The 21,087-nt window shown below is 41.8% G+C and overlaps 1 protein-coding gene across 2 annotated transcripts in view; it reads right to left on the bottom strand.

The window, feature by feature from the left end:
* Positions 1–6,520: 6,520 nt before the first annotated feature.
* The window catches only part of LOC101595540 (torsin-1A-interacting protein 2-like), a 29,359-nt gene continuing 14,792 nt past the window's right edge, over positions 6,521–21,087 (bottom strand). For both annotated transcript variants that reach the window (XM_004658744.2, XM_045130129.1), the window contains 4 exons: positions 18,588–18,762; positions 11,910–12,440; positions 9,826–9,930; positions 6,521–7,834 (listed from right to left, as the gene is read on the bottom strand). In XM_004658744.2, the coding sequence (XP_004658801.2) occupies positions 7,065–7,834; positions 9,826–9,930; positions 11,910–12,440; positions 18,588–18,621 (1,440 nt within the window). In that variant the 5' untranslated portion in view covers positions 18,622–18,762 and the 3' untranslated portion in view covers positions 6,521–7,064. The remainder of the gene's footprint in view (positions 7,835–9,825; positions 9,931–11,909; positions 12,441–18,587; positions 18,763–21,087) is intronic.

Here is a 21,087-nt window from a genome sequence, read left to right as displayed (position 1 = left end):
AGACAGACAGACAGAATGGGTGCTCTAGGGCCTTCAGCTGTTGCAAACCAACTCCAGAAGCATGCACTACTTTGTGCATCTGGCTATACATGGGTACTAGGGAATTGAACCCAGGTCAGTAGGTTTTCCAGGTAAATGCCTTATGTACTGAGCCATCCCTCCAGCCTCCTGTGTTTTTAATTTTTAGTATTTCTGATTGTTTTTTTCTTAAGTATTTCTATTCCCTTGCTCATGTCTTATATTGACCTCCTAATTAAGTTGGTTTCCTGTGTTCTCATTTAGGAGTTTGTTTTCTTCTTTGATTCCTTTGTTTTCTTTGAGCATGGTTATATTGAAATCTTTCTTAGGCATTTCATCTAAATCAGTCTCACTGGAGGACATTTCTGATGAGTTTCTGGTGGAATTACATTGTCTAGATATTTTTTGTGTTTTTTGTATTATAATGTAGAGATTTTTGCATCTTGGGTTAATTTGATCCTTAGGTTTTCTAATTATCTGCAGTATTCTTAGATGTATAAATCTGATACTAAATATCTTCAGAGTAGAAGCTTAAGGTGCCAAGTGTGGCTCTTAAATGACTCCCAGAGTAACAGCAGAAGTGACCCTAGGTGTTGCATTTACCTACTATGCATCTATTCTAGTAGGCTGGGTGGAGCAAAATACAGGCAAATTCTAAAATTCAACTGAACAATATACACTTTTAATCAAAACCAGCACAGAGTATTTATGTAAAAGTGGGTATTAAATCAAGCAGATAATCTAACAAAGTCAAAGTTCCTAAGGGTATTGTGTTACCCCACACCCTTAATCCTGTCAACTGGGGGCTCGGATTTCTTGTCTGTGAAAGATTCCATGTCAGCCAGGGGCTGAGTGAGACCCTGCCCCTATGAATGACAGAAGACAAAGGCACTATAAATAGGAAGCAACAAAGAACCACCCTAAAATATAGCTTACTTAAGAATGGCAAAGGCGACCATCAGTCAGATCTAACACATAACTGCCCTGACATGGAAGGTGTGATTAGCACTTTCAATGCAGGCCTACGTACCAGGCTTTGTGGCAGGTGCTGACCTGGTGTGAGTAGGCCCTGTTACCTTTTGAGATGGCTTTGGTCTCAGCTATGCTGTGTGTGTGCTTGGGTCCCTTTTTACTGCACTGTGGGCTCAGCTAGCCTGGCTGGGTTGGTGGTCCACTGCTCTGATCGCCAGTGCTAAGTGCTGTGTACCTGACCTCCCATCCCCAGGTCTCCAGTGGTTGCTGGCACTGGCAGTTGGGGGAGGGGAGGCTGTGGAGGATGCCTGAAGTGGTACTGGAGCTGCGAGGCTGGTCCCCGTGATCCTCTTCTTCACAAAATGCTCAGCTGATCCCTGCTGTCTTCTTCAGGTTTCTTTGTGTGGCGGCTGATGTGATGGAAAATCCCTTCACCCGGCTTCTGCAGCTCAGGCAGAGCATGGTGGCCATGGCTGCGTGGACCAGCAATGATGCTGGAGCTGCTTCTGCCTTGTTCTGTGATCTCTAGAAGTTCTGGATCTGTCCTACTTCTCTGCTGATGTTGATTATTTCTTTTTTTTTTTTACATTTAAAAAAATATTTTATTTTATTTTGATGTTGATTATTTTTTATACACCTTCACTTTACAGTAAAAGAGTGTATTTTGCTGTTTTGCTGCTTATTTTCTTCCTAGGCTGATTTGGTGTGGCTACTATGCCACCACCTTACCCAGAAGTGAGAATCGAATGCTTACATATCCCCTTCCCACTTCCAGGGTACAAGATGTTGGGTGCCTACATATAAGAAATACAGGAGCAACTCCCAGCACTGTACGTACCATCTCACTGTTTCCTCTACTTAAGAAAGTCAGTGTAGAGCTAGAGGGATGGCTTAGCAGTTAAGGCACTTGCCTGCAAAGCAAAAGGACCCAGGCTTGATTACCCAGGACCCATATAAGCCAGATGCACAAGGTGGCACATGCATCTGGAGTTTGTTTGCAGTGGCTGGAGGCACTGGCACATTCATTCCCTGTCTTTCTCTCTCTCTCTCTCTCACTCACACACACACACATATACACACATTCTCAAATAGATAAATAAATTTTTAAAAACCAAACAGGAAAGCCAATGCAATGGAAACAGCATACCATGCTACATGAACTGCAGTAGGTTCTAGACACAGTGTCTGTTTGGTACCTGCTCAATGACCCTCCCAGGGTTCTTTGTCACTTCAGCTAATTAGCATAAAAAGGCAGTTCCCTCTCTCACCACTAATGACCACATGCCCATTTTTATATACTTGCTACTTACTTTGGAAATTTTAGTCAAAAATCAGTCAGCTGAGAAAATTTAAGGAGATTTATTTTTGATAATAACTAGACAATTAATTTGAATAAGGCACATTCAACGTTGATACTGAAACAAATGCAAAAAGCAAACATGATTATATGAGGAAGAAGATGAATGCTACAATGCTTGACATCAATACTCTCAAAGCCTATTCACTTTTTAAGTACCCAAAAGAAAAATTCAGGAGCTGGGATGATGGCTCTGTGGCTAAAGGTGCTTCCTTGTAAAAAAACAAATTCAGTGAAGTTCAAAAATTTTAGTTAGATATATGCAAGAAACAGTGCTGGTGGAAATAGGCTTGATGCATTCTTCTCAATTTCATGTGCCATATTTGTATGTGGTATCCTAACATCCATGCTCACAATGCTTCCTGTAAAAAGAGTCAAAGGGGACTGGAGGGATGGCTTAGCGGTGAAGGCATTTGCCTGAAAAGCCAAAGGACCTAGGTTCAATTCCCCAGGACCCACGTTAGCCAGATGCACAAGGGGGCACATGCACCTGGAGTTTGTTTGAAGTGGCTGGAGGAACTGCCGTGCCCATTCTCTCTTTCTCCATCTTTCTTCGTCTAATAAATAAATACATAAATAATTTTTTAAAGTGTCAAAGGTGGACCAAAGCCATGTTAGAGAGTACACTGTTGGGCTATTATTAGCTGAAAGGAAGGTGTGGTATGTCATGGGCACACAGGGACTCACTAACCCACAAGCTTAGGGGCTTCCAAATGAAATGTACTGAAATTACTTTGTAAATTTAAAAAATAGAAACAAATAGGATTCCTTCTTTCAGTGACAGAAACTCCCTAGAACTTCTTTGTCAATCCCTGAAAACTAATTAGAAAACCTAAAATTTACCATAAGGTCCCATACAAGCCAGATGCACAAGTTGATGCAAGCCCCAAGCTGTCCACAGATAGATTCTAATTCCCCTGCTTGCTTCAAGGACTCTGGGATCACTCAAAAGTGATTTACATGAACAGATCATGTCATACAACTTGTTCTGACATCTTTACCAAATGGTGAGTTCAAGCATCACAATCTTTTTGCTAAATCAAGCAAATGATCACAGATATTGAAAGATGAATTCTAGATATACAATGGTTAAAAGCTCAAAAAATGTAAAACAAATAATATGCTGAAAAATAGCCCAAGGTAGTACATTCCATAATAGACTTCAGTTCTTTTTACATTTAAAAATATAGTTTTGTCTTAAAAAATAATTATTTTAAGCAGGTGAAGTGGCATATGCCTGTAATCCTAGGATCACTAGTTTGCAGCCAGCCTGAGCTATGTACAAACCTTGTCTCAATAAAAGAAACATATGATTTTATTCAGATCCAAAGATGATGTATTGCTTATTGTTAGAATGGTTGTTGAGAGGTGCCTTGGGATATAGCTCAGTGGTAAAGCATTTGCCTAGCATGGCAAGACCCTGGGTTCAACCACTAGTACTGGAAAAAAATTAAAATAAAGATTAAAAAGTAAAGTAGCTTTTGAAATAGTGGACAGAAAACTAATTAGTGTCAATTGATTGCCCTTATATATGGAAGGAAAAAATATTTAATAATTGCTAAACAATAAACAAAAAAATTTTAAATAAAGAAAACTAATGTTATTTGACGTTGCAAGCATATGGTACAATACCATATTTGGTGCATGAAGAAATAATTACCTGTGTTTCCTCTGTGGTGAGAGTCCCAAAGAGAGATTAGATATATATATTTTCAACTGGTTCCTTCATAGATCTGAGGTAGCACAAGTCAGCAGGCCGACCTAACAGTCTATAAGGCACTGTTGGTTTTATGTGACGTAATGCTAGCATCTAAGACCTAAAAATATAAGCGGGGCATACTAGTGTAAGCCTACAATCCCAATACTCAGGAGACTGAGGCAGAAGGATTGCTGTGAGTTCAAGGCTAGCCTAAGCTACATAGTAAGAACCAAGCCAGCCTGGGCTACAGAGCAAAACCCTGTCTCAAAAAGAGAAATCTAAAAATACAGAACATATTCAAATACAGCATAAAACGGCATATTGATTTTCTTTAATTAACTCTAGTTTTATATTGGGTTAACACTGATACTATATTCATGCAAGATTCTTTCAAAATCCTAAATACATACTGGTCTTTCATGTCATGGCCAAAACCAGTTTGTTCTTGCCAATAAGAGATTTTTTGTTTTGTTTTGTTTTTTTTAAGGCAGGGTCTCACTCTAGCCCAGCCTGCTCTGGCAATCACCCTGTAGTCCAGGCTGGCCTCAAACTCATGGAGAGATAATCTTCCCACCTTATCCTCCCAAGTGCTGGGATTAGAGGTGTGAGTCACAATGCCCAGCTATAACAGATATTTTCAAAAGATTCATTCCCATGTCTTTGTGATTTTTTTTTAATCTTATTTTATTTTTTTCTCAATTTTAAAAAACATTTTCCATGATTATAAAAAATCTCCCAAGGTAATACCCTCCCCCCTTTTCCCCTTTGAAATTCCATTCTCCATCATATCTCAATAAGTCTCTCTTTTATTTTGATGTCGTGATCTTTTCCTCCTCTTATGATGGTCTTGTGAAGGTAGTGTCAGGCACTATGAGGTCATGGATATCCAGGCCATTTTGTGTCTGGAGGGAGCACATTGTAAGGAGTCCTACCCTTCCTTTGGCTTTTCACCTATCAATAGTCATCTTAGTGTTTCCTAACATCCATCCTGACTTTAGTGACATAGCTTCTTACCTGTGTACATGTGCCTGCTCTTATAGGAGAAGAGAAGCCAAAACCTAGTGAAACATTCCAGGGCTACTCCAGTGCATGCAATGGAACAAACCCTTTGTTAGGTCAAGATCATTTTATCAGAGTTTAGCTTTCAGAGTCCAAGTGTTAATCAACATCCATTGTCTGCAATCTTTTTTACAATCATGAAACATCACATAGCAACTGATAATGGTCACTAAAACCTCTGTGAATTTACCCTTCTGTTTCTTTTCGTTAAGTATAACAACTCTTGCATTTCTCTAATTCTTATCCTAATGGTATTTCTAATTAGTTGTCAAGAAATGAACTGCATTATATAATAACCCATCACAGCGTAGCAAATAAACTGGTGAAATTATGCCAGTGTGACCATAAAAAAGCTACTATCAAATTGACAGTTAAAATCTTTTCTTCTGGGGCTGGACAGATCACTCAGCCATTAAGATGCTTGCCTGCAAAGCCTAATGACCCAGGTTTGATTCCCTAGTACCCATGTAAAGCTACATGCACAAAATGGTACATGCATCTGGAGTTTGTTTGCAGCCACTGGAGGCCCTGGTGCACCCATTCTCTTTGTTTCTCTTCTCTATCTCTCTCTATTTGCAAATAAAATGAATAAAAATATTTTTTAAAGTATTTTCTTCTGAAATGGCATTCAACTTGTCATTGTAAACAATCATAAAATTTCATTCTGGGGAACCAGAAAGAAATGATGATGAAGAGAAACTTCACAAACATGAGACACATACTAGCAAATACCAACTTATCTTTCTGTTGTTCATCTGTACATGTTTATCTTCCTATACCTAAATTTATCTTTGCACTCAAAGATTTTAATATCTTTATGTTCCTATTAATTTTCTATCTTCAAGATGTGTTTTCCCCTTAATTGAATGGTTCTCCGATTAAATTATGTGAAACGGTTGCAGTGAAATCTTACAGAGAATCAATCTTAATATGTAAATAGTTAAAAGCAAAAATGCTCTCAAAGGAGAGGGCTGGTAGTCACAGTTTGAAAACCACAGCTCTACATTATTTATGAAAACTGAAATAAAGACACAGCCAATTGGGACTTCTTCATTTCCAATGATCACAAACAACTTCTCCACTGATTCCTCTATTTAAGAACATTTTTGAATGTAGCTGGTATTACCTCAGCCCATTAATGGAATAAAAGCATGGTGTCTTATTATACTACATATTTAGATAAGGATTTGGTGGGCTGAATTCTAATTTCTTTTCTCTACCCTACTCAAAAGTACAAATTTGGGCTGGAGAGATGGCTTAGAGGTTAAGGCACTTGCCTGTGAAGTCTAAGGACTCATGTTCAAAACTCAAGGTCCCATACAAGCCAGATGCACAAGTTGATGCAAGTGTGCAAGGCTGCACATGCACACAAGATGGCACACATATTTGATTGCATTGGCTGGAGGCCCTGGTATGCCATTCTCCACCCCCACCTTTCTCATACTAAAAAAAAAACAAGAAAGAAAAAAGGCCAGTCTGTTGAGCTTGCCTCAAAAAAAGTACAAATTTGTATAAAATGTAATCCCACAACATTATTAAAGTAAGTCTTAAAAATATTTAGCATGTGATAGCAAAGTTTTCTAAAGATTATCATTACTTTTGCAACTACTTTAGTCCATGTCCAAGCAATTCTTTAAGGATACTCAAATCACTCTAAGCACATCTCCTGTGCAATGATTCTGTTGTGAGATTTGGGGATTTAAACAAATCCTATTTTATATACCATACTGTATTTCAAAACTGATTTGCTTAAGTGGCAAAGAAAAACTGTCAGGTCACTTGTTGGTTTCATCAAGCTTAGCTTAGAAAGATTTTACAGTGAAAACTGAAAGCTTCTTTTCTGCAGTCTGCCCTTAGGTCTCAGGTTGCTCGCTCACATTCATATTCCACAGGACTGGGAGACCTTGAAACTGATGCTTCATAAGCCGAGGCCTTCTACAAGCCACTCTGCGCTTAGCGTTATAAAAGGCACCCTTGTTCTTCGATGTTCCGGACTGGCTGGACAGGCAGCACCAGGTGGGAAATACGGCTCCACAGGCCGCTCAGTTTGTCAGAGTCCATGTGGTTGAAGGAACTGGGGGTATCAGAGTTGGTGAACTTGGCCCAGAGTAAATCCCTCACTTTTTCTTCGGTTTCCCTGGGGCCGACGTTTGCCTCTAAGGTTTCCTCGTCCAGTAGGACGGTCAGGACGAGGGCCACATCTTTGAAGGCAGCATTTTCATGATCACAATACTTGTAGAAGATCAGGGTGGCGCCCGCAGGGAGGGACTCAAAGTGGTGTACTACAGCAGCCTTCTGACCATTCTCAAATCCATAGCTCAGCTCCAGGTCAACCCACAGCTTGACGGTGTCACTGTCCTGCAAGGCTCTTTCAGCCCCATCAATGGAGATGGCCGAGACTCTCTGGGAAGAGGTGTAGGCATCGGCAACATGGTGGCTCAGGCACCTGAGCGTCTCTTTGCCCTTGCGGGCGGCCGTAAAGATGATAGTGGCCGGCTCCGTGGGGTTGGAAACATTGAGGTGCTTTTGGAGAAACTTGCGTCCTCGCTGCCACAGAAAGGAACTCTGGCCTGGAAACTTATCTTTCAATTGGCTAAACTGAGCCAGGAAGGACTCCAAAGCTGGGTTTGGGGGCACTTGCTGAGCTGGAGAGGAATAGTAGCTATTAACAGAGCTGAGCACAAAGCTGAGCACAAATGCCACGACCAGACCACCGAAAAACATGGGAGCTGCCAAAGAACCAGAAAAAAAATGGAAAGTGAGTCACAAACAAAGCTTGCCAGATTTTACTGGCAGTGGTAATTTATTTTTGCCAAAATCTTTCAAACTTTCACACCTAAGTCTAGTAGAAGATGGGCATGGTGGCAGCATTTGAGCAGTTGGAACAGGAGGACTGCCACAAGTTCAAGACCAGCGCCGGCTAAGTAGCAGAGCCCCATCTCAAGAAGGAGGAAGGGTGACCAGGTGTGGTGGTGCACGCCTTTAATCCCAGCACTCAGGAGACAGAGGTAGTGGGATCGCTGTGAGTTCGAGGCCAGCCTGAGACTCCACAGTGAATTCCAGGTCAGCCTGGGCTAGAGTGAGACCCTACCTTGAATCCCCCCCCCAAAAAAGGAGGAAGCTTAATCAAAAACACTTGAGGCTGTGGGGTCATTTACATTTAAACACCATACAGGGTCTCTCAATGAACCCACCAATTTGGGACTTAACAATTTGGGTTGACAAGCTAGCCAGCAGACTTTGGGAAGTCCTTGTCTTTACCTCTTTTAAAAAAAAAAAAAGTGGGCTGGAGAGATGGCTTAGTGGTTAAAGCGCTTGCCTGTGAAGTCTAAGGACCCTGGTTCGAGGCTCAATTCTCCAGGACTCATGTTAGCCAGATGCACAAGGGGGCGCATGCGTCTGAAGTTTGTTTGCAGTGGCTGGAAGCCCTGGCGCGCCCATTCTCTCTCTGTATCTGCCTCTTTCTGTCTCTGTCACTCTCAAATAAATAAATAAAAATGAACAAAAATTATTTTTAAAAAAGTATTAATTTATTTATCTGAGTGAAAGAGAGAGAGAGAAAGAGAGAATGGGCACATCAGGGCCTCTAGCTACAACAAATGGCCTCCAGATGCACATGCCACTCTGTGCATCTGGCTTTACATGGGTACTGGAGACTCAAATCTGGGTTCTTTGGCTTTGCAGGCAAGTGCCTGAACCACTAAGCCATCTCTCCAGCCCTGTCTTTACCTCTGAAGTGCTGGAGTTTGAACTCAGGGAAAAGTCTTTTAAATGTCATTTGATAGATTAGTACTCTCTAAATGAATAGATAGTTTTAGAGACTGAGGCAGACTGCTGTAAGTTTAAGGCCAATTTGGGCCAGTGAATACCAGACCAATTAGGTCTACACAGCAAGACCCTGACAATACACAAACAAAAAAGGCAGCTTTGGGGGCTGCAGAGATGGCTTAGAGGTTAAGTGCTTGCCTGTTGAAGCCTAAGGACCCTGGTTCAAGGCTCGATTCCCCAGGACCCACATAAACTGGATGCACAAGGTGGCACATGCATTTGGAGTTCGTTTGCAGTGGCTGGAGGCCCTGATGCGCCCATTTTCTCTCTCTGCCTCTTTCTCTCTCTGTCTGTTGCTCTCAAATAAATAAATAAAAATAAATGCGGCTTTGGTTTCCTGTTTATAAAAAAGGTCTCCTGCTAGGTATGTAGCTTTAGTGGTAAAGCATTTGTTTAGCATACACAAGGCCCTGGGTTCAACCCCAAGTATGGCGGGAGGTGGGGGTAGGACAAAAAGGAAGGAAAGAAACAAGCAAGGAAAGTAAGGCATGGATGGATGGAAAGGACAGAGGGAAGGATGGGGGGAGGGACTCTTCCTGCTATGAGAATTTCTTTTTGTTTCATTTATTTATTTATTTATTTATTTTGGAGGAAGGGCCTCAAACTAGTCCAGGCTAACTTAGAACTCACTCTTAGTTCTAGGCCGGCCTTGAACTCACAGCAATACTCCTATCTCTGCTTCCCAAGTGCTGGGATTAAAGTGAGCACCACCATGCCCAGTAGCACCCCTAAGGAAAGAAACCCTAAAACTATTGTTCTATTTTATTATGATTATCAAACATTTTAAAATATATTAAAACTAAAAGTATTTCAATGTATTAGTTTTCTAGGCATTTTCCCCTGAGGTTTCATGAATGCAAATCAACTACAATAAAATCAGGTTTGTTCTCACCATAGTTCCAGAGATACTTTTTTTTATTAATCTTTTCTATTGGATCCCGTGGAACCTCTTCATTTTCACTCACTATTTGTGTTTCCTCTTCATGACTTCCAGCCTCTGGGGCATAAAAAGGAACATTATTATTTTTAGACAGTAAACTATAAGAATAGATAATGTCTTTTGACATCTCACCAAATTATTTGAATGACTACATATTGTAAAATTTTATTTCATACAAAGATTATAGGTTAGCTCATTTCACACACATGACATGGATCTTTTTTCTAACAATATTTGTCTACCCACAGTGAACCTGTATAATGGTGAAATGGTAATGACAGATAATGGTGCATACAATCACATTTACTCATTCATTCACCAAAGTTCATAAAGTTGCTACTATGTGCCAAATGCCATAGAAATTTAATAAAGACAGGAAACTAAGTCCTTGCCCTCAGACTACTATCAAATAAATAAAATAATTTTGAAAGGCTAGTCTGTTGGGCTTGGCATAAAAAAAAAAAAAAAAGGCAGCATCCAGGCATGGTGGTGCACACCTTTAATCCCAGCACTCAGGAGGCTGAGGTAGGAGGATCACTGTGAGTTTGAGGCCAGCCTGGGACTACAGAGTGAGTTCCAGGTCAGCCTGGGCTAGAGTGAGATCCTACCTCAAAACAAACAAAAAAAAAAAAAAAAAAATGAAGGAAGAGAAAGAAGTTGGGGAGATGGCTCAGAGGTTCAAGGTGCTTGCTTGCAAAGCCTGCCAGCCTGAGGTTCAATTTCTCCAGCACCCCCATAAAGCCCAGCACACCTATGACACTGAGGAGGGGAAGCCAGGAGAATCCAGAGTTCGCAGAGGCAAGAGACCCTATCTCCCAGAAAGTACAGCACAGACGCCTGGAGAATGTCCTCTGACCTCCATGCACAGCCATGGCACATATGTACACACACACACACAAATAAATAAAATCACTGCTAATGCATTCATTAATTAACTTAGGGATAGGAAGATGATTGATGGTTCAAGGCACTTGCTCACAAAGCCTACTAGCCTGGGGCTCAGTGCCCAAACCAGCCCCATAAAGTCAGAAGCAAAAAGTGACACAAAGCTGGACATGGTGGCGCACGCCTTTAATCCCAGCACTTGGGAGGCAGAGGTAGGAGGATCACCATCAGCTCGAGGTCAGTCTGAGATTACATAGTGAATTCCAGGTCAGCCTGGGCTAGAGCAACACCCTACCTCAGAAAACAAAAAAAAAGTGGGGAGGGGGCGTGCAAGAGAGATAGCTTAGTGGTTAAGGCACTTGCCCGCAAAGCCAAGGACCCATGTTGACTCTCCAGGTCCCATGTAAAGCCAGATGTACAAAGTCACACACATGTCTGGAGTCTGCAGTGGCTGAAGGCCCTGGCAAATCAATTCTCTCTCGCTCATTCTCTCTCTCTCATAAAAAAAAGTAGGGGCTGGAGAAATGGCTTAGTAGTTAAGGTGCATTCCTGCAAAGCCAAGGACCCATGTTCAACTCTCCAGGTAAGGCGTAAGCCAGACACACGAGGTGACACAAGCGCTTAAGGTCACACCCGTGCACAAGGGGGCTCACACATCTGGAGTTTGATTGCATTGGCTGAATGCCCTGGTATGCCAATTCTCTCTCTCTCTCTCTCGTTCTTATTCTCTTACATTAAAAAAAAAGGCCAGTCTGAGCCAGGCATGGTGGCTCACGCCTTTAATCCCAGCACTTAGGAGGCAGAGGCAGGAGGATTGCTGTGAGTTCGAGGCCACTCTGAGACTACATAGTGAATTCCAGAAGAGCCTGAGCTAAAGTGAAACCCTACCTCGAAAAACAAAACAAACAAACAAACAAAAAATGTAGCATGTCAGTCAGCAATCAAATAGAACAGAATGAGCTACTGCAGGAGGTTAAAAGCATTATTGCAGTCCTATTACTTTGATTGACCTTGAGCAAAGTCCGAAGGCCTTAATTCACACAAGTCACATAAAGTTCTCTGAAAAGCAAGCCTGACTTAAGCCATGTTCTCAGTAGTACACTGTGTTCTCAGAGCAACCCAGAGCAGAGGGGTACAGCGGGTTCTCTCACCTGGTGCAGGCAGTCGCCTCCTCACGGAAGCCTGGTTCTCTGGACCCTCACTGCAATGACCAGGACTCTGAGTGTCCGGGGAGTCGCTAGTAGGTAGCTCCTGAGATGCTCCAGAGCTGACATCTGCTCCCTCGGGGAGGGTTGCCATGCTGCTCTCTGAGCATGCAGCTTCTCTTCCTGCGTCACCATTGCTTGGAGAGCAGTTAGTGTCAGGATCCAAGAGCTCCTCACTCGGATGTTCTGAAGAGAGGTGACTCCCTTGTTCTCCATCCTGAGAATTCAAGTTGTCTTCACGCTCTGTTTTAGCCTTTGGGTATTTTTCAAGTTGTCCTTCATCTGGACTTTCTGACTTACCACGTGTGTCTGCGCTTTCTGGATTGTGTGCCCCTACCTCATGGTGGTCCTCGTTAAGGCCAGAGGCAGGATGTGGGGTCTGAGCTTCTTCAGTCTTTGCAGCATTACTCGGGGTGACTGTGGTATCCTGTGCCTGAGAATTTATTGATGAATCATTTTCCAAATCCTTTTGAGAGGCTAAGGAAAAAAAATTCACAAGTTTTATTGAAAAAATTTCCTCATATTTTCTGTATTTTAACAAGTTCTCCATTAATATTATTTAGATATAGCTTTTCATGGTTTATAAGGTGTTTTCCTTTTTTTAAAATTTTTTTTTGTTTATTTTTATTTATTTGAAAGCGACGGACAGAGAGAGAGAAAGAGGCGATATATAGAGAGAGACAGAATGGGCACACCAGGGCCTCTGGCCATTGCAAACGAACTCCAGACGTGTGCACCCCCTTGTGCATCTAGCTAACATGGGTCCTGGGTGTAGAACCAGGGTCCTTATAGGCTTCACAGGCAAGTGCTTAACCACTAAGCCATCTTTCCAGCCCGAGGTGTTTTTCTTAAACATTACTTTTTGTGGCTCCTACCAAGGATTAGACTAATAATCTTATCATATCAATAAAGCTAACAACTAATATTAATATAAAAAACTATGAATGATAAAATCAACTTTTCTTATATTACCTGCATCCTCTTAAACCAGGCATAGTGGCTGGTACACATCTATAATCACAGTACTTGGGAGGTTGAGGCAGAAGCATTGTGAATTTAAGACTAGCTTGGGCTACACAGAGACAACTTGTCTCAAAAATTAATCCCAGGCTGAGGAATTGGCTCATCAGTTAAAGGTGCTTGCTTGCAAAGCCTGCCAACCTTGGTTCAATTTTCTGGTACCCACATAAAGCCAGGTGCACAAAGGGGCACAGGCATCTGAAGTTCATTTGCAGTAGCAAGAGGCCCTGGTGTGCACACACATGCTCACTCTCTGTGTGTCTCTCTGCTTAGAAACAATTTTTATGTTCAAAACTAATCTAAAAAATTAATTGACAGATTAATAGGAGCTGAAAAATTAGCTCATTTGGTAAATTGCTTGTCTTACAAGCATGAAGACCTGAGTTCAATCCCCAGAACCCATGCAAAAATACCAAGCATGGTATCATGCACTTGCAACCCCAGTACTGGAAAGGCAGAGACAGGTAGACCCCTGGAGCTTTCTGGTCAGCCACTCCAGTCGAATTGACAAGTTCTCTGGGACAATGAAAGACTTTGTATCAAAAAAACAAAGGTGAGCTATGTTCCAGGAATGACACCCAAGGCTGTCTTCTGGCCTTCCCACATATGTGTACAAATATGACTGTGCACCCCCCTATATACACATACCCACAAGTTAACACACAAACATGCACCCATTTGTTTTATGTATATGTATATATTTTTGATTTGCACTATTCCCTCACTTTCTCACCTTGCCCTTCCCTCATTTAATTAAAGCAAAAATGTAGGCATCCTGTAATTTTATTTATAAAAAATAGAATATATATGTACACGTATGTAAAATAAAAGAATTCCTTGTTTTAAACATAATCATAACACCCTTGCCACTTTTTTATTTTTATTTCTGGTATTTTTCTTTATTTGCAGTTTATTCTGTCTCTCTATCTGCCTCTCTTTCTCTTCAATAAATAAAATAAATAAATATTTAAAAATATTTAAAACAAAATCCTCACCCTGTAGAGATGTATGCTGTAGTACTGAAGGCTAAATGAAAGAAGATCCAGAATGAGCTTCAGTCAGAGATGTGAGGAAAGGGGAAAGTAAGGAAATATATACAAACAAATATTAGCTGTATGCTCACAGCAGTGAGGCTGCTTAAGACATGGTACATGTACATAAGTTCATGGAGGTTCATGTCATCTCTCTATTTTCTCTTTTATGTATGTCTGAAATAGTCTAGAATAAAGTTGTAAAAATAAAAGCACCCTGAAAGACATATCAATACAAGGCAGTGTATGGCCCAACTTCAAAGAAAACTATAATCTAACTGTGAAAAAACATTCATGGCCAATTTAATCCCAGTACTCAGGAGGACCAACATACATTTGAGGTCAGCATGGACTACTGAGTAAGCTTCAGGTCAGCCTGTGCTAGAGTGAGGCCTTGCATCAAAAAAAAAAAAAAAAAGTCATGAAACAATTTATGAAATGGGAACATTGACAATATTAAGAATTAACTTTTAGGTATGATATTTGAATTATTTTTTTTGAGTCAGTCTCATGTAGCTCAGGCTAGCTTTGAACTTGCGATGTGGCTGAAGAGGACCTTGAACTCCTGATCTTCCTGCCTGTACCTCCCAAGTGCTGGAATGAAGGGCAAGCACCACCACACCCAGCTTGTTTCTATTTTACAATGCTGGGGATTGAACCCAGAACTCAAGTATGCTGTGCTACATCCTAAGACTTTATGCTTTTTAAAAATATACATATTATTTGTTAGTTTGTTTGAGAGAGAGAGAGAAAGAGGCAGAGAGAGAGAGAGAGAGGAAGAGAGTGAGAAGGGGCATGCCAGGGCCTCCAACCATTGCAAACGAACTCCAGATGTATGTGCTCCCTTGTGCATCTGGCTTATGTGGGTCCTGAAAAGTCAAATTGGAATCCTTTGGCTTTGCAGGCAAATGCCTTAACAGTTAAGCCATCTCTCCAGCTCAACCTTATGCTTTTAAAAATAATTTTAGAGCCAGGCATGGTGGCACATGCCTTTAATCCCAGAACTTGGGAGGCAGAGGTAGGAAGATCACCGTAAGTTCAAGGCCACCCTGAGACTCCATAGTGAATTCCAGGTCAGCCTGGACTACAGTGAGACCCTACATCAAAAAAAAAAAAAAAAAAAAAAAACAGCAAAAAAAAAAAAAATTAGCCAGGTGTGGTGGTACACACCTTTAATCCCAGCACTCAGGAGGCAGAGGTAGGAGGAACACTATGAGTTCAAATGCCAGCCTGAGATTACATAGTGAATTCCAGAACAGCCTAAACTGGAGTGAGACCCTACCTCCCCACTCCATAAAAATAATAATAATAGGGGCTGGAGAGATGGCTTAGTAGTTAAGGTACATGCCTGTGAAGCCTAAGCATGCAGGTTCAATTCTCCAGGTCCCATGTAAGCTAGATGCACAAGGTGGTACATGAGTCTGGAGTTCATTTGCAGTGGCTGGAGGCCCTGGCATGCCCTTTCTCTCTCTCTCTAATATAAATAAAAATAACTCTTTAAAAATAAAAATAATAATAATTTTTTAAAATAATCTATCTTTAAGAGACATAAAGTAGTCAGAAATAATAGAGCATGCTGCCTTAGATTTACACTGGGAGAATCCAGGACAGCTGTGGTGGTTTGATTCAGGTGTCCCCCATGAACTTAGGTATTCTGAATGCTAGGCTCCCAGCTGATAGAGATTTGAGAATTAACACCTTCTGGAGGCAGTGTACTGTTGGAGGGCAGACTATGGGTATTATAGCGAGTTTCCCTTTGCCAGTGTCTGGCACACTCTTCTGTTGCTATGGTCCACCTGATGTTGGCCAGGTTGTGATGTCCACCCTCTACTCATGTCGTCATTTCCCTGCCATCATGGAGCTTCCCCCTTGAGTCTTTAAGCCAAAATAAGCCTCTTTTTGTCCCAAAAGCTGCTCTTGGTTGGATGATTCTACCAGCAATGCGAACCTGACTGCAATAGTAATTGCTGCTAGACATGTGTAGTTTTGGCCTTCTGGAGCTGATTTTCAAGAGGATTATGGAAGGATTTGGAATCTTGACCTAAGAGATGCCTTGCAGTGCTGTAAGTACAGCTTGATGGACTATTCTGGTCAGAGTTGAAAGACCTGAATGCAGTAAGAACTATGGACTGTGAAGTTTGACTTATGAGGGTGAGAAAGAGCTTTGCCTGGACTGGGCTAGCAGTTTGTGTGAGAAGCTTGCTGTTATGCTCGTGTCCTGAGAAGTTGTGCAAGGTTGCTTTGTGTAGAAATGAACTGGTGTGAGCAGAGGGATATGACAGGAAAAAAAAAATCTTTGGGGCTAAACTGCTGCCCGTTCACCTGCAAACTGTTTGAGAGATTACAACCATTGAGATTGGGCCAGCTGCCCTGCACTGAGGCAACAGGAACAATGTAGACTCTTTTGAAGGGGCCTGGGTGCTCGAGTGGGCTGTTCTTCAAAGTCTGCTTTATTCCCCCTGCATTAACAAACTGCCGCCCTACCCCATATTATGGAGGATAAGAAATGCAGGAAAGAGAGGGTCATTGAGTTTGCAACACAGTCTTGTGTTTTGGAAATGGCCATGGGCAACGTGAAGCAGGCTTGCTGGATGCCTGCATGGAGACCCCATGGGGCCATGAGGATGAACCGTGGATTGCAGTGGAGGTCCAATGTAGATGCTGGGACTATGAGACAGCTGCTAAAGAAAGCTGCCAGCCCCAGTGAAGTTTTCCAGGACTGTGAGTAGCCTAGCTGGAGGGGCAGACTTGGAACTCCAGAGACTTGTTGCTGGTTAGAATTGTCGAACTTAGAGATTTGTCACTGGCTAGAGTTGTTATACTAGAAGCTACAGCATTTGATGTTTGCCCTGGTTGTTTTAAATCTTGTATTGGCTGAGTATTTCTTTGCTATGCCCAGTGCCATCATTTACAGTGTGAATGTTTATTCTGTGCCATTATGGATTTTGGAATTTGTTGATATTATGGCTCAGTTAAAAGACCTTGGAGCATGGGGATGTTTGAACATCATTAGCACTGATATAAAAATATGGGGACTTTTAAAGTTGGATGAATGCATTGTATTTTACATCATGGATGGTTATTAGTTTATGGGAGCCAGGGGTAGAATGTGGTGGTTTGATTCGGGTGTCCCCCATAAACTTAGGTGCTCTGAATGCTAGATTCCCAGCTGATGGATATTTGAGAATTAACATCTTCTAGAGGCAGTGTATTGTTGGGGGTGGGCTTATGGGTGTTATAGCCAGTTTCCCCTTGTCAGTGTTTGGCATATTCTCCTGTTGCTATTGTCCACCTGATGTTGACAGGGGGTGATGTTCACCCTCTGCTCATGTTGTCATATCCCTACCATCATGGAGCTTCCCCTCAAGCCTGTAAGCCAAAATAAACCTCTTTATTCCCCCCACAAGCTGACTGCAACACCAGGCAACAAGATCAGAAGTGCACTGGCAGTAACTGGAGGTGAGGTAAGTACATGGGAGGTTCCCTGCACTGTTCTACTTTTATATATCTGAAGAGCTCTTTAATGACAAATTTAAGGTAAACATGTTATCATTGTCTTATGAAAAATCTATTTCATATTGTGCCTATTTTTTGTGTTTAAGACTTAATATAATAGGTGGTGGGGAGAAAGGGAGGGGGATGGGGAAATTGAGAGGGGGAGAGAGGGGTATGTGTGCATCAGGCAGAGAACAAGAGGGTACAGAGCATGAGAGAAGGAGAAAGAAGGAGATAGAAGGGGAAAGGGGAGGTGATGGGGAGGTGCATACACCAGAGAGCAGGAGAGCCAAAAAGAGCCATATTTTACCTATTTTCTATCTCCTCTACATAAATAAGCAGGAGGAGGACTAACTTTCATTTTATCAATAATTGAAAGTTCTCCTCAAAATATTCCCAGCACATCACAGGTTCTGGATTCAATAAAGAGAATGCTAAAGATTTGTCTGCAATCTTTTTTTTTTTTTGGACAGAGAAAGAGGCAGAGAGAGCAGAGAGAGAGAGAATGCGTGCACCAGGGCCTCCAGCCACTGCAAATGAATTCCAGACGTGTGTGCCCCCTTGTGCAACTGGCTAATGTGGGATCTGGAGAATCGAACCTGGGTCTTTGGTTTTGTAGGCAAATGCCTTAACTGCTAAGCCATCTCTCCAGCCCAGTATCTGCCGTCTTTTTAAAGGTTAACTGAGCCAGGCATGGTGGTGCACACCTTTAATCCCAGCACTCAGGAGGCAGAGGTACAAGGATAGGAGGATCGCCGTGAGTTCGAGGCCACCCTGAGACTACATAATGAGTTCCAGGTCAGCCTGGGCTATAGTGAGATACTACCTTGGGGGGAAAAAAAGGTGAACTACAGTTTGTTAATGTGATCACTGTTATTACCAGAGTCTAAACTATTTATCTCCTTTACACTACAATTAGGTCTGATAATATGTCAAACTAGGTAAATATGAAAGAAATGAGAATAACCACTAGATGAGTTCTTTACTTCAAAACTTGAGGATTTGGTCATTAAAGGCGCTTCCTTAACACAGCCCTAGTTTCTCCAGCACAGGCTTCAGTGTGTATGAACTGTCTTACCCTCTGGAGGATCCCCAAGTCCACTGTCCGACATGGTTGCGTTAGCTCGTCACAGTGTGGGACAATTTTTTAGTGTCTGGTTGTCCTTGGGAAGGTATCTTGTTTTCTTCTTGTCCCAAGTCCCAACAAACTCATGCTTCCTATGGAGCCAGGAAGCAAGGAGTACATACAGTGACTAAAATAAAATGAAAAAAAAAAAAAATTACATGACTTTTCATCCATTGAAGAGCAAAACAACACGTTGAGTTTCTTAAAATCACTTTAGCCTGAGCAGTATTTCTGAAACCTTTTCCAAGCATATTTTTATTTATTTGTACATGTTTGCATGTGTTCATGGGCACACAACAGTCTCTTACAGCTGCAAGTTTACACAGCAGTCCTTACATGGGTGCTGGGGAATTGAGCACAAGCCAGCAGACTTTGTAAGCAGCTTCTTTGACTGCTGAGCCATCTTCCCAACTGTTCTGAAACCTTTTAAAGAAAAACCTTTGGCTTTCATCAGAATCATATCCTAAATGCTAGCCCATAGGAGGAGAAAACGCCAAGCTATTAAACTTGCAAAGATGTCCCAACCTCCAAATGTGTTGTAGTGTCACAGAAAGAACATAAAAAGAAAAGCATGGGGGCTGGAGAGATGGCTTAGCGGTTAAGCGCTTGCCTGTGAAGCCTAAGGACCCCGGTTCGAGGCTCGGTTCCCCAGGTCCCATGTTAGCCAGATGCACAAGGGGGCGCATGCGTCTGGACTTCGTTTGCAGAGGCTGGAAGCCCTGGTGTGCCCATTCTCTCTCTCTCCCTCTATCTGTCTTTCTCTCTGTGTCTGTCGCTCTCAAATAAATAAATTTTAAAAAATTTAAAAAAAAAAAGAAAAGAAAAGCATGGGACCAGAATCTAGAATCCCTTTGAATTGAAATTTGCAAGAAAAAAAAAATTTACTTTTTTTTATGCAAGAGAGAGAGAGAGAGAGAAATGATATGTCAGGGCCTCTAGCCACTGCAACTGAATGCCAGACGCATGCGCCCCCTTGTGTGCATGTGCAACCTTGTGCTCTTACATTCCTGTGCAACTGGCTTACATGGGACCTGAAGCCCAACATAAATCCTTAGGTTTCACAGGCAAGTGCCTTAAAATCTCTAAGCCATCTCTCCAGCACCTCACCCCCCCCCCAATTTTTAATAGAAACCTAGGCAATCACCACAAATTTCTTTTATGCCTATAACTCCTGTCCCATGTTATTTCTCATAGTTCTTACTGGTTGCTTTTGCTTACTATATTCTAAAAAGTAACCTTGCAAGAGCTACCTACAGACTACACCACTGCCTTGACACGCCAGGAAATCTAGACATGTACAATTTGATTTTATAAGATTTTTCAACATTTTGATCCCAAACATCTAGCATATTTCTCAGTGTGTAGTAAGAACTTGATATTTTCTTTGAAAACATATTAAAATAAATGTCTATAAACTGAAAGGGAAGGAAGCCTAAGGACAAGCTTCCTTTTGTTCTGCTGGTGTGAACACCTAGAAACATCCTCATTACTACTTTTCTCTTCCTTAAACTCTTGAATTCAGGCTTTTAGCATGTGTGTATTGGGGGAACGGGTGCTGGATAGCAAACACTCATGCATGCTATGTCCTCAACCCTCATCTTCCTTTCCTTCCCCTTCCCTTTCTCTTCTTTTTCCTTTTTTTTTTTTAAATTTTTTGTTTATTTTTATTTATTTATTTGAGAGTGACAGACAGAGAGGAGGAGAAGAGAGAGAGAGAGAGTGAGAGAGAGAGAGAGAATGGGCATGCCAGAGCTTCCAGCCACTGCAAATGAACTCCAAACACGTGTGCCCCCTTGTACATCTGGCTAACGTGGGTCCTGGGGAATTGAGCCTCAAACCGGGGTCCTTAGGCTTCACAGGCAAGAGCTTAACCAATAAACCATCTCTCTATCCCTCTCTTCTTTTTTTTATACAAAGTTTATGTAACCTTGGCTAGACTGTAACCTTCTATGTAGACCAGGCTGGCCTTGAAATTGCAAGCAATTCTCCTATCTTCTCCTTCTTGAGTGCTAGCATGATGGGCATAAGCTACCACGCCCAGCTTTCTAGTAATAAGCCTAACAGAAGTGCAAGAGCCTTGGAGAGGTGAATTTTATAGTATGTCAATAATGCTTCAATAAAATTTAACTTATTGTATGTTTTATTAAGAACATACTTTGTATGGATACAAGATGTGTTGGTAGCATGTTTTCCCTCCTCCCTGTCCCTATTACACTGGGGAACCTCCTCAGTGGGGTTGCTGGTATTCCCCATGGGGTGGTGGGTTATGTATTGTGGGAAAGTTTAATTTTTTGAAAGAGGACTTTAGAGTGATAGAGAGATGGCTCAGCGCTTAAGGTGCTTGCCTAAACAGCCTAACAACCCTGGTTCAATTTCCCAGTACCCACATAAAGCTGGATGCATCATGCATCTGGAGTTCCTTTGCAGTGGCTAGAGGCCCTGGTGAACCCCA

The sequence above is a fragment of the Jaculus jaculus genome, chromosome 1 (assembly GCF_020740685.1).
Source record: "Jaculus jaculus isolate mJacJac1 chromosome 1, mJacJac1.mat.Y.cur, whole genome shotgun sequence".
Classification (NCBI taxonomy): Eukaryota; Metazoa; Chordata; class Mammalia; order Rodentia; family Dipodidae; genus Jaculus; species Jaculus jaculus.
This window is presented reverse-complemented; position numbering and strand designations above follow the sequence as displayed.